The sequence below is a fragment of the Malaclemys terrapin genome, chromosome 17 (assembly GCF_027887155.1).
Source record: "Malaclemys terrapin pileata isolate rMalTer1 chromosome 17, rMalTer1.hap1, whole genome shotgun sequence".
In the NCBI taxonomy this organism is placed as follows: domain Eukaryota; kingdom Metazoa; phylum Chordata; order Testudines; family Emydidae; genus Malaclemys; species Malaclemys terrapin.
In genome coordinates, this window is record NC_071521.1 from 18,512,959 (window position 1) to 18,525,859 (window position 12,901).

General features: G+C 50.2%; 1 protein-coding gene across 1 annotated transcript in view; it reads right to left on the reverse strand.

The window, feature by feature from the left end:
* LOC128825394 (collagen alpha-1(I) chain-like) overlaps positions 1–12,901 on the reverse strand; it is a 244,043-nt gene that overhangs the window by 65,587 nt on the left and 165,555 nt on the right. Inside the window, exons 18-24 of the mRNA XM_054007881.1 lie at positions 12,816–12,860; positions 11,014–11,067; positions 10,651–10,695; positions 10,211–10,264; positions 7,124–7,168; positions 3,809–3,862; positions 848–892 (exon numbers count right to left, since the gene is read on the reverse strand). Coding sequence (XP_053863856.1) covers positions 848–892; positions 3,809–3,862; positions 7,124–7,168; positions 10,211–10,264; positions 10,651–10,695; positions 11,014–11,067; positions 12,816–12,860 — 342 coding nt within the window. The remainder of the gene's footprint in view (positions 1–847; positions 893–3,808; positions 3,863–7,123; positions 7,169–10,210; positions 10,265–10,650; positions 10,696–11,013; positions 11,068–12,815; positions 12,861–12,901) is intronic.

A 12,901-nucleotide genomic window follows, 5' to 3' on the forward strand; every position in this document is an offset into this window, starting at 1 on the left:
CGTGTGACCTGAGCTGAACTGTACCCAAGTTTCCCCACCTGTAAAATGGGGATGATATCTTAAATGGGGGAGGAGGAGCGTGGGGAAGGGAGGCCAAATGTCTGAACATTTATGGAGAGCGCGGAGACGCTCAGATTCAAGGGGAATAAAAAGTATCACTGTTCTTCCTGATGGGGATAACATTTCAGGGATCTTTAACAATCCAACTCCCCTGATAATTGGGATGTGTCTACACAAGGAAAAAAGGTGCGTTCTTACCACAGGTTAACAATCTTGTGTGACAATTATAAATGCTTTGTGTCTGGATGGTTTAGACACAACAAATTCTGCATCTCAGCAGGGGGCTAGACAATATGACCCCTGCGGTCCCTTCTAACCCTATGGTTCTACGATTCACTAGGATTTTACCTCATGTTATTACCATGTGGTAAGAACACACCTTTTTTTTCGAGTGAAGACAAGGTCTTAGAAGGCACAGGCCCTTCTGTCCCTTCAGAAAGCTCCCCGAACTCAGAGCATTTCAAGGGAGTACAAAAGTGGCCTCCTATTTTTCTTCCCAAATGACCACATGTAGCTTTCAGTATGAACTCTGATACTGGGGATCAAGCTTTCAGCAAGTCCACAGTATATCAAACCCCCATAGTAACGTAGGAAAGCCATATCGGGACCAGAGCCACTGAGGCTAATTGCATTATGCAGGCCAAGTAAGGCGACCAGATGTCCCAATTTTATAGGGACAGTCCTGATATACAGGGCTTTTTCTTATATAGGCGCCTATTACCCCTCGCCCCTCCCATTCCGACTTTTCACACTCGCTATCTGGTTACCCTAAGGCCAAGTGACTTGCCTGGTCTCCTGGAAGTCCTTTTGAACCTGGCATTCCAATCAACCCCTGAAAGAGAAAGAAAGAGACATTCAATGCAATGTTTAAAAAGGACACAAAAATCCACACAGGCCTTCAAACCCCCCCTGGGTGAAAGGTATGTGCCAGAAAATGAAGTATCTGAACTTCAGGACCAATGGGAAACACCAGCCTCATTTGCAGAAAGTCATTGCTGATGATCCCATGGCAAGGTGGAAGGGAGAGGCACCCCCTTATGGGCCAGGACAGCCCTGCAAGTGACCCTTCACCTCAGTTTCCCTTTTGAGTCCCCAGTAACTCCATGGAAGATTATCTTCTAGGCCATCATAGTTTATTAATAAAACTTGGTGCAAATGTCCATAACCAAAAGTCCCAAGCCACAGTTCACATCACCCCTCCCCCCCACAGTGCATACAGTCTTTAAAACCTGGCTTTGTTCTCACCGTACCCGGATACCAGACACTTTGTCAGTCCTCTGTCCCTCTGCCAGAACAGGCAGCCCAGCCCTTCCTCCCGCTCATCCCAGCAGGAACGCCCACAGCCTCTCTGCTGGAAGCATCCCTCGCTCCCGGTGGTGCTCTCATAGTTCCTCTGGATCCAACTCACCAGCAAGGAGACACCAGCAGGTAAACCCTTCCAGAGCACCCCTTCCTTCCACCCTCTCCAGCCCTTGGCTCTGGCTCTCACGCTCAGAGCCAGCAGGTGTCTCCCTCTGCTGCTCCTCCTGCATTCAGCCCTGGCTCAGGGACACCAGCAGCAAACTCCTCTTGCTGCTCCCCTGCCTCCAACCTTCTCCCGGGAACCACCTTCTCTCTCTGCCAGCTCTCATCTCCTGCCCTACCTGACTGAACCAGTCTGCTCAGACTGGGTCTCTGTCACGAGCCCTCTTACAGCCTCTCCCCCAAACAGGGAACACCTGGACTGCACCAGGAGAGTTGAGTTAAGCCCAGTTTCATTTAACAGGTGAGCTACACTGTTACTCCCCAGGAAGGAGAGCGAGCGAGCTAGAAACATGGGGACACTACTGTTAGTACAGGCAGCCATCCTTGTACCTGGGCTAAGCATTTGCACTGTTCTTCAGTGCAGATGCCTGCCAAGTGCAAGCTTTGATCCAGTGAGAACAGAGAGGAGAAACAGGAGGGAAATGGCTCTCTAAACACCACCTCACTGTTCTCTCTGGCTAAGGGAAATTATCAGCAACCCTAAAAAATAAAATAAAATCGGTGTTAAACACCCAGGTGAGCTGGTTCCAGGTACATGTGCTGTGCTGAGCTTGCTCCCTGGAGATGCTATGGTCTGGGCTGGGCATATCTGTCTAGGTAACTGGCCATTCGGGGTGGCTTCTGGACACCCCAGCCACACCAAAAGGGCATGCTAATGCCATCTCTCTAGGTACTTATACGGCCACTGACTACCATCACCAGAGCTTCACCCTCATTCATGGATTTGATCCTCACCACGCCCTGAAGGGAAGCATTATTCCCATATTACAGATAGGCAATGGAGACACAGGGTATATTAGTGACTCACCCATGGGAGTCTGTGGAGGAGCTGGGAATTGAACCCAGAGTCTCCTGAGTTCCACTCCAGCACCCAATCCACTAGACCATCTTTCTAACCTGGTTCCTACCAGAGCTACCTCTCCGCTGCCCAGATTTTCTGCAGCCACTGAGCCACAGCTGAGAAGAAGCCTGTTCCTGGCTTACTACCCTTCCAGGTTTGACATGCCTCCATGAGGAAAAATTACAAACCAACTAGCTCTTTAGGATGTCAATATCAGAAGCAAAAGCCTTATGGGAACCCCCCACACTGAGACACGGCCCCAGTATGGTCCACGATTGCACCCCAACCGTACTACTAAGCGGGGAGCATAAAGCGCTCTGGCTGTGTGAATTGGTGAAAGACTATAAGTGTGTGGGGGGCAAGTCAGTAGCAAGAGCTATTCTGGCAGATGGGTGGTGTGCAGGAAAGCCACGGAGAGCGACTTTTAAGACTACATCAGTGTAGGGAAGCCATCGACAATGACCAGTCCTTAGCCTTTCCTGCTGAAAAGAGACCATGAGGAGTTAAAGCCCCTCCCAGTCAGGGCGGACTGCCCCAGGGCTCAGACTCCGGGTTTCCCCAGAAATCTCCCTAGGTCACATGGGCTTAGATTTGGCAACAGTGTTACTCTAGTAGGCGGGAGCTTCCCCAGTGCACACACAGGCATTCCCAATACGTCCAGCGTGGGGACTATGGCTGGGTCTACACTACCCACCTGAATCAGCGGGTAGAAATCGACCTCTCGGGGATCGATTTATCGCGTCCCATCGGGACGCGACAATCGATCCCCGAATTGACGCTCTTACTCCACCAGCGGAGGTGGGAGTAAGCGCCGTCGACGGGAAGCCGCAGAGGTCGATTTTGCCGCCGTCCCTACAGCGGGGTAGGTCGGCTACGATACGTCGAATTCAGCTATGCTATTCACGTAGCTGAATTTGCGTATCTTAAATCGACCCCCCCCCGTAGTGTAGATGTAGCCTATGATGTTGCAGCAGTATCATGTGGGGGCTGCCAAGTGCAGACTCTCCAATCTTATATCTGGCCCATTTCCTAACAGGACAGAGGCCCAGCCACACGTGCAGATAAATGCATACGCTTCTACAACGTACCAACGCACAGGGGCAAAGAAAGATAGCTTGGCTTTGTCTCATTTGTGCAGTGAGCAGGATCTCAAACAGTCTATGGTGTCCTACCATTGGTAGCAGCAGGGCTCCAGAAAGAAAGATGGAGCTAAGGGAAAGACTCAGTGGATTTCCCTCATTATTCATTCCAATGCGATGTATCAGTTCAGGTTACGAATTGGAGCAATATGGCATAAAGAATTCACCATGCCCAAAACTTCTCCCCTCCCAGCCTCACCCATAATGAGCTGGGGCATGGAAAGATACATCCACGCAGACTTACCATGGGGCCTTCTTGACCACGCTCTCCTCTTAGTCCAGCAGGACCGACTGCTCCCTGCAATCAGAAATAACCCTATAAAAACGGCTTCATGAAAAGGCTGCCATGTTTTAATTAACTCATCAAGGCTGACTTGTTAAAAGGCAACAGATAAACCAGAGAAATCCAAACTGAGCAACAGCACGAGGGGAAAACAGTGGAGGGTGGGTAAAAAAAATCAAATCCCATTTCCAAGGAAGAAGGAATGGGGGAGTGGGGATCGTGAGTCTTCCAAAAGGGAGATTTCTTCATTTGATATCAAAAGTTTAATGAATTCTGTACACTTCCCACTCCATAGGCAAGACTCCCAGGTGCCAGACTCTTTACTCGGCATGTACAGGGCACTTGGCCACAGCAGCTATGGGAAAGGAGGTGCCAAGGATGCGTTTTGGCCATGAATGGGCTATCAACGTTATACACACCGTTTTTCTGAATGACTATTGGGGACATTCATTCCAATGGGAGCGAAGGGAGGATACTCTACTCTTCATAAGGCAGCCTCTTCTAACTGATCAGAGGATCACCCAAGACCTGCATTTAATCACGCAACTCTGCATTTACCAATTACCACCAATGTCTCTGCTTATCCATCAGACTCCATCCTTTTCTACACCTGTAGTCATGCTCTAACCTTTATGGCAGTTAATGGCCAATGACCAAGTCAACAATAAATGTGGGAGGGGAAAAACAACAGAAACCCCCCCCCCGCCCTCCCCAAGGTTTCAGGATTGTGCCAGATCTAAGTGTGAAAAGGACCAAAATCAAGCTCTAAGGGTCTCTCTCTCTCTCTCTCTCTTTTGACTGTGAGTTGGAGCCTGCAGCTCAGACAAATGGAGTGGAAATAGATAAAAATGGAATCACTCCATAGGATATATGCCTGTGCTACCTACCTCAGAGTTTTATATATCTGCTCATCACCGTAGGAACGGAATACTTTCCACTTAGAATCAACAGCAACAGCAAAATTCCTAGCGGACTTGATGGAGTTTCTGGCCCTTCTTCCTTTTTTGGGGGTAGAGTATTTGGGTTTTTTTGCCCTTCCTTCTTTTTTCCCTAAGATTTTACAATTTCCTCTTTCCCCCCTTTTGACTAGTGGAAGTTTAGGGGTCAGAGAGCAGCATTGTGAGTATCGTTCTTATGGTAGAAAGGCATTTTCCACATGCTGGAGCTTTTCTTCTTTCACTTGGACAGGAAAAGAGGACGGGTTTCAGAGTAGCAGCCGTGTTAGTCTGTATCCGCAAAAAGAACAGGAGTACTTGTGGCACCTTAGAGACTAACAAATTTATTTGAGCAGAAGCTTTCATGGGCTACAGCCGGTTCTGCAGTGGTGCTTCTGCTAGCCAGTCAACACAGCAAAGGCCCAGAGAAAGCCACCTACCTCTTCTCTTTAAGTGGGGCAGTATGGGAGCATTTCACATCAACGTCCCACTCTCTGCACTCGCTACCAACCCCAGGCAAGGCCCAGTCAAGGTTACAGTGTTTAGCTTCAAAAACCTAAAGCGACTGGGGTTTGCTTACCTCAGTCTGCTGCAACCTGGCATGGTTTCTGCCATCAGCAGAAACTCTTCAGCCATATGCCCCCAGGTACGAAGGCTAAGGGCAAGGTCCTCTCAGAGTATACCTGTCACAACCATGGCTTGGGTGGCCAGATCTAGTGGTTGGGGCAGGAGGAGACGTTGAACCAATGGTCAGAAACCAGGGGCAGGGATCAGGAATCGGTCAGGAAAGTGGGTTGTTTAGTCTGACAAAGCGAAGGCTGAGGGGGGATATGATTGCTATCTTTAAATATATTAGAGGGATTAATACAAGGGAGGGAGAAGAATTATTCCAGCTTAGTACTAATGTGGACACGAGAACGAATGGATATAAACTGGCCGTGGGGAAGTTCAGGCTTGAAATTAGACGAAGGTTTCTGACCGTCAGAGGGGTGAAATATTGGAACGGCCTTCCGAGGGAAACGGTGGGGGCAACGGACCTGTCTGGTTTTAAGATTAAGTTAGATAAATTTATGGAGGGAATGGTTTAATGGTAAAACATAGTAGTCAAGGAAAACCAAGCAATGGTAGGTAAATTGTATAATGGCTGACAGGGGTCAGGCTGGAGACTCTTGCCTATATGCTCGGGGTCTTACTGATCGCCATATTTGGGGTCGGGAAGGAATTTTCCTCCAGGGCAGATTGGCTGAGCCTCTGGAGGTTTTTCGCCTTCCTCCGCAGCATGGGGCAGGGATCTCTAGCAGGAGGGTCTCTGCCAATTGAAGTCACCTAAAACAGGATTGGGGACTTCAACAGCAGAGTCCAGGGAAGGTGTAGGGACGGTTTTATGGCCTGCAGCATGCAGGGGGTCAGACCAGATGATCATAATGGTCCCTTCTGACCTTAAAGTCTATGAGTCTATGAGTCTACAAGGGACAAGGTAGGAAAGCAGGACTCAGGAATCAGGCAAGAAGGTAGGGTCCGATGTAGCCACCAGCCAGGAATTCGCCCCCTTGCACAGATTACTTCCCATGCCTCCTTCTGTCTTAAATAGCATAGCTGGACCAACCAGTGGGGCCGGGCACTCGTCCAATCAGGACTCCCACGGACTGTGCCTCTGGTGGGGCTAGAGTTCCTTTAGCCACTCAGCCCCTCAGTTACTAGCAGGCCATCGGATACTGCTGGTATGCAAAGGTTGCCTGGGGACCCGCAGACCCGGGTTCAAGACCCATTGATCCTCACAATCTCCATACTGCAATCAGAGGGTAGATACACCTGAGCTGGCACGAGTCTGGCCAGCTCAGGTCCCAGAGGTGTGAAACAGCAGTAGGACAGGAGAGCCCTGGAAGTCGTTACCCAAGGTTCCAGGCAGGCTTGTCCAGCCCATGTTACTGCAGCTTCACTGCTCCAGGCCCTGAGTTACCGGAGCTAGGTTTAATTTAGCTATGTCTCCACAAGCTTCTATCACACCCTGTGAGTACAGCACAGACGTACCAGCAACAGAAATCCCTGGGCTTTGGAATTCATTCCCACCAGAGATCAAGCTGAGCTCACAGGCGGACTCTACAGGCCTCTACCTATGTCCTGCTGCCAAACGGGCACCGCTTGGAGCTCGTTCAATTCAGGCAAGTAGCTCAGAGGAAGGCAAGAGCATTTTGCTCCCTTCAGGGCTATAGGTACCAGATACTACAGTGATGGGCTCATTACAACTGGCAACCTCAGTAACAATGAGACATTATTGCATTGGCAGCAAGATGGGGAAGAACGTATTTAACTCTATATGTGGGGGGAAACAGACTCTTACCGGGTCTCCTTTAGGTCCAGAGGATCCTTCTATCCCAAGTGGACCCTAGAAAGAAAGAGAAAGAAAATAAGCTGTAAATATAGGCAAGAATAGAGACCCCATTCTTTACAGTTTAAATTAAGTCAAAGCCAAAGAAAATCTGTTTCAGCCTCCTTCAAATCAGGGTGGGAGAAGATGTCACTACAGCTCAAGGGCAGCATTTGCTCATTCGCATTGTGCTATTTCTTTCTCTCCACAGTCTGTTCGAATGCCATGTACCCTCAAGCCCTGCACTCAGTGGTTTATGCCCATTGGTGATGCAGGATCTCTGGTGATTTCATCTCACGAGCCCTGGCTCCTCCTACACTCCCAGTCTTACACAGTGTCCACTTAGATTTCCTGCAAGTGAAACTCTCCCAAGCAACGGACAGTCTCTGTGACAGATGGGTGAGGAGGGGTCAGAACTAGAAAACAATCCTGGTGAATTGTCCATGGGGATGGAGAAGTTCGTCCCAAGCTTTCCTACAGCCCATTACGGAAACAGGGTGGATCTGGATTCATATTTTCATACCAACGACAATGTTTTTCCATATGTACTACTCCACCTGGGATACAGCTTGCTTACATTCGTCTTTTCCTGTATCTTCATCTCTCTTTTCTCCTTCCACTAACTCCTCTGGGCTGGCCTACCAATACCTGTAGGTGTCCCTGCCAGGGCTATGCTAAATGAGGAAAACAGCCTCTTCTAAAAACCACGGCTCTTCCTGCAGCGTAACCTCCCTTCCAGTCCTTGATCTCACCTGCAGCACAGAGAATCAGGCTTGAGTCCTCAGCAGGAGGGGAGGAAAAGATTTAGGATCTCGCAGCATAACTTACTAGAGGGTTGTATACTAAGATGCGCACCCAGACATGCCCTTGCCCCCACTCTGGCCCCACCTGGCTGGTGGTGGGGCTGGGGCTGGTTGGAATGGGGGCTCTGGCTCCAGCTGTGGGGGAAAGGGGGGGTGACCAGAGTCAAGTGAAGGGCTCACTAATCCTCACCTAGCCCTCACCCTGCGATTACTGCCTCACCCCTGTATCCATAGTAACTTTGCTTCCCGGTGACAGGCCTCTGTGAGGTCACTGCCTCACCCTGTACCCTGAGTGACCAAATGGCAGTTTTACTGGATATCAGGCTTTCCAATTTTCACCAAAATCAACAGGGTTTTGCCCACGGATCATTAGAACAGTCCTCAAAACGTTGGAATGGATCGGCTGTGGTGTTCAAATGTTATCGCCTGACAGACACAGGCCAGCGAGATTGTGTCGGGCCTAGCTTGGCTTGTCCAATACTACCAGACACGAGCCCCATTCTTAGGAGAACAATGCTCACTTGGTCGGCAGCACGGTGTGCTGCTTAGAGGAAAGGAGTCAGGAGACCTGGATTCTAATCCCAGCTCCATTGTTGGTTCATTGTGTGACCTAGGTCAAGTCCCTTCACCGCTCAGTGCCTCAGTTTCCCCATCTGCAAAGCAGGGATAATATGGATTATCCGCCTCTAAAATACTTTGAGATCCTCAGACAAAAAGTGATATACAAGCACAAGGATTACTAGTGATACTTAATGGAAGGTGGCCAGTTTTCTACTGTTAGCCAGTTGTAGCCTGTTGCTGATGCTGGCTGAGCAAAGCTAGGCACCTACACAATCTCACTGGCTGGTGTCTGTCAGGCGATAACATTTGACCACCACATTCGATCCATTCCAACTTTTTGAGGACTGTTCTAGGCATCCGTGGGCAGAACCCTGTGGAGTCGGGGGGGGGGGGAGGGATAGCTCAGTGATTTGAGCACTGGCCTGTTAAACCCAGGGTTGTGAGTTCAATCCTTGAGGGGGCCACTTAGGGATCTGGGGCAAAAATCTGTCTGGGGATTGGTGCTGCTTTGAGCAGGGGGTTGGACTAGATGACCTCCTGAGGTCCCTTCCAACCCTGATAGTCTATGATTCTATGAAAACTGAAGAACCAGGAAAGCCTGATTTCCTGGTAAAACCACCATTTGGCCACTCAGGGTACAGGGGTAAGGCAGTGACCTCACAGAGGCCTATGAGCAGAATAACTTGATACAGGGTAAGGCAGTGAGGGGTTTAGTGGGCCCCCCAGTGCACTTTGGCCAGCTCCACCCCAGCTGGTCCCTTGCCCTCACACACACCTCAACCAACCCCCATTTCCCCCTCCGTCAGGCCTTCCCAGCCAGACGTGGGGCCGAGTGCATGGTTGAGTGGGGGAAACTGGCCAGAGCTGGGGTGAGAGGGGCCTGGCAGGGTATACAGCTGCCTTACGTAAGCAATGAAGTGTACAACCCTCTTGGTTATAGGATTGCAGAACCCAGAGACTCTATCCAACAAGACTGGGATCCTGTCGTGCTAGCCCAGTTCCAACACACAGCGAGAGACAGCCCCTGCCCCGAACAGCTTACAGTGTAAACAGACAAGGCACACAAAAGGTGGAAGGGAACGCAGAGGCAGAGAGCGGGGGAATGGTTTGCCCAGGTCCAACAGTAGGTAAACGGCAGTGCCGGAAACAGAACATGAGTCTCCTGGCTCCCAGTTAAGTGCCCTACCAATAGAGAACGCAGCTTCCCACCGCAGGGCACCCTGTGCATTCCCTCAGGCAGTGGTAAACATGGCGTGGATGAGTGAAGCCTTTAAGTTTGTTTGCGAGATGCAATGGATAATTCCAGCAGCCCATTTGCTTAGCAAGGACTCAGACACGGCTGGCTTTAGGACCTGCGGGGCCTGATTCGAATACCTGGTGGTGGTCCGGATCTGTCGGCGGCGGGGGGTCCGTTCCGTGTCTTCCGCGTCACTGAAGGACCCCCTGCCGCCAAAATGCCGCTGAAGACCCCGGAGCAGACCCCACCCCACTGCCGAAATGCTGCCAGAGCAGACCGCCACCGGATGAGCCTAAGGCGCGGGGCCTGATTCCGGGGAATCGGGGGAATCAGCCTAAAGCCGGCCCTGGACTCAGACAAGGCCCCACTTCTCCTGGGTGCTCCATGGGACACCTGTGGCCTTGGAAATGTCATGTGTTCTGTACTGAGAAGATGATTACGCATCCAGGAGCAATTTACCTGTGATCCTCTAGGCCCTGGAGGTCCACGTCTCCCTTGCAAGCCTTGTGGTCCCTACAGAAAACAGGGTGGGGTGAAAGCACCCTACAGTTAGGTTTGAATTAACTTGAGTGTAAGTGCCACCTTGCAATACACTTCATCAGATGCGCTGCATTCCTTATTCACCGTTCACCTCTTTCAAGAAATGAGCGGGAGTGTCTGCAGCATGGGCTGGAGGTGCAAAGATGGAGAAGGGTTCTTTAGCCTCCAGGCCAATTAAACCTCCCTCCACCCAGGCCTTGGTTGCCAATTAGTGCCTGCTGAGTTATCTGGTGCCAGGCAGAGACAGCCACTGGGAGCTGGGCTCCACCCTTGAACTAATTCACAAAGGTTCCCGTAGCAACTGCTGTCATCGTTCCCGTAGCAACTGCTGTCATCACAAGGCTAGTGTTAAGACATACCTTCGGGCCCCGTGGGCCTGGCAAGCCGGAAGGGCCCATTTCTCCCTACGAACAAAGCAAACGTAGGCACGCTCACTAAAGTGGCACAGCAGGCAAGGAAAGAGAGGTACACAACGGCAAGTATATGCCACCTTCCCCCATGCTGCCCCGTAGGCGGGCCGGCTCCAGGGTTTTGGCCGCCCCAAGCAGCCAAAAAAAAAAAAAGCGATTGCGATCTGTGGCAGCAATTCGGCGGGAGGTCCTTCGCTCCAAGGCGGAGTGAGTGACCGTCTGCTGAATTGCCGCCGAATACCTGGACATGCCGCCCCAAGCACCTGCTTGACAAGCTGGTGCCTGGAGCCGGCCCTGCCCTTAGGGACTCACCTGAGAGCCATTGACTCCTTGTAATCCGACTGGCCCCGGCTGCCCCGGCTCCCCCTGCAATAAAACAACACACAGATACAGTCCCCATAGTCAGTGTGTCATAAAATGCGGGAGAACCATGCAGTCCGCTCCTCCACGAATACCGATCAGGAAAGCCAGGGGGCTGGCGGGAGCGGTCTGTCAGATCTGCCAGGCAGCTGTGAATTCTCCCAGCAAGGTTGCAACGTTGACCAGACTGGAGTGGCTACTTCCATTATACCTGCTTTGGGGCCACCTGCCTAGGCCCTTGCTTGTAGATTGGTTGGGCCCTGGATGATTGGCCTGGGCCTACCATTGGATTTGCAGTGCCCACCAGTGGTTTCTGTCTTGTGGCTTCCAGAGACAGACCCCAGCAGAGCAGGGCACTCGGTTGAAGCAACACAGACAAGAAGCTCAGAAAACCAAGTTATTGGGCTCAATACAGGAGTTACTGGGTGAAATTTTATAGTCTGTGTTGCACAGGAGGCCAGACTAGATGACCTACTGGACACGTCTGGCCTTAACATCTCTTAATCTAGTATTCCTGGAGAAAGCCACGGGGGATTTCCATCAGCTCCGTGGTGTTAACACACAACAGAGTTCACCAGAAGCACAAGATCGTGAGCTCTTTGAGACTGAGACCGGCTGCTTATTCTCTGTTTGTACAGCACCTAGCACAATGTGGTCCTGGTCTGTGAGCCAGGCTCCTAGGTACTGTCACTATACAAATAAGACATCATAACATTTCATTGTCTCACAATCCACAAAAGAGCGCCAGTCAGCCACCATAAAGCACGGGGCTGAGCCAAACTGGAGAGAGCACGTCACTGGCATGAGTAGGTCAGTCCCACTCCTTCCCGTGTTACCACCTCACACCTCCCTTTTATTGCTGCACAGGGATTTACTTCACTACACTGCCACCTCCCACCGCCAACTCATTCCCGCAGAGACTGATGCGTCTGCAATGCCCTGTCTCCTAACCCTGGCAGGGCAAAGCCGTGGGGACAATTGTGGCCATATGTTTAAAACTCAGTAATGCTCTTGTATTGAAGAGACAGCTGCCCCCAATCGCACCACAGTGCCATTTCTTTGTGGGTGTGTAGCCGAGGGGTAAAGGATCGCTGAGAAAGGAATTCCCTTTTCTTCCACTTTTCTCCTTTCCGCAGATGGTGTTTCCATCTCGTGCACACTGTAACATGCCCCCCCCCCTTTCCCTGCAGGACAGATTTCCTTTAGAGCTGTGCAGGAAGCAGAATTTCCATTTTGCAGGAAATTCACCATTTTGAAATGTGCTGTCATTCCACCCTGGAGTGAAAATTCCAATTTCAAAGCTTCCTGGGAAACTGACTTTTTGAAAATGGGTCATTTCCATTTGGATTAGTTTTACGTTATATTATAGCTTGTAATATAAAATGAAATGTATTTTTAAGCAAAAAAAAAAAAAAAATCAAAAGATTCCATCCCAAAAGCATCAAAACAGAATTTTTCATCCTTATGAATATTCATCATTTTGATGTCGTCCCCCCCCAAATAAGTGTTTGTTGAAATTGACACATTCCCCTGGAAAATTTCAATTCTGACAAAATGGCATTTTCTAATAGAAAAACATTTTGCCGGAAAATTTGCAACCAGCTGTAATTCCCTTTCCAGCTCTCAAGGACAACAGCCTTGAATGAACTAGGGGAGTGCTGGGGTGACCTACAGCCTGAACAGTGAAAACTGTCTGAGGCACAACAACCACCTTGTTTTTATCCATTGGTTAAACTGAAAAATTATAAACTTACCATAGGTCCGGCCAGCCCTGGAGAACCCACTGCACCACTTTCCCCCTAAAGCAGGATAAAGAAACACTTGAGATCTCAACACTATA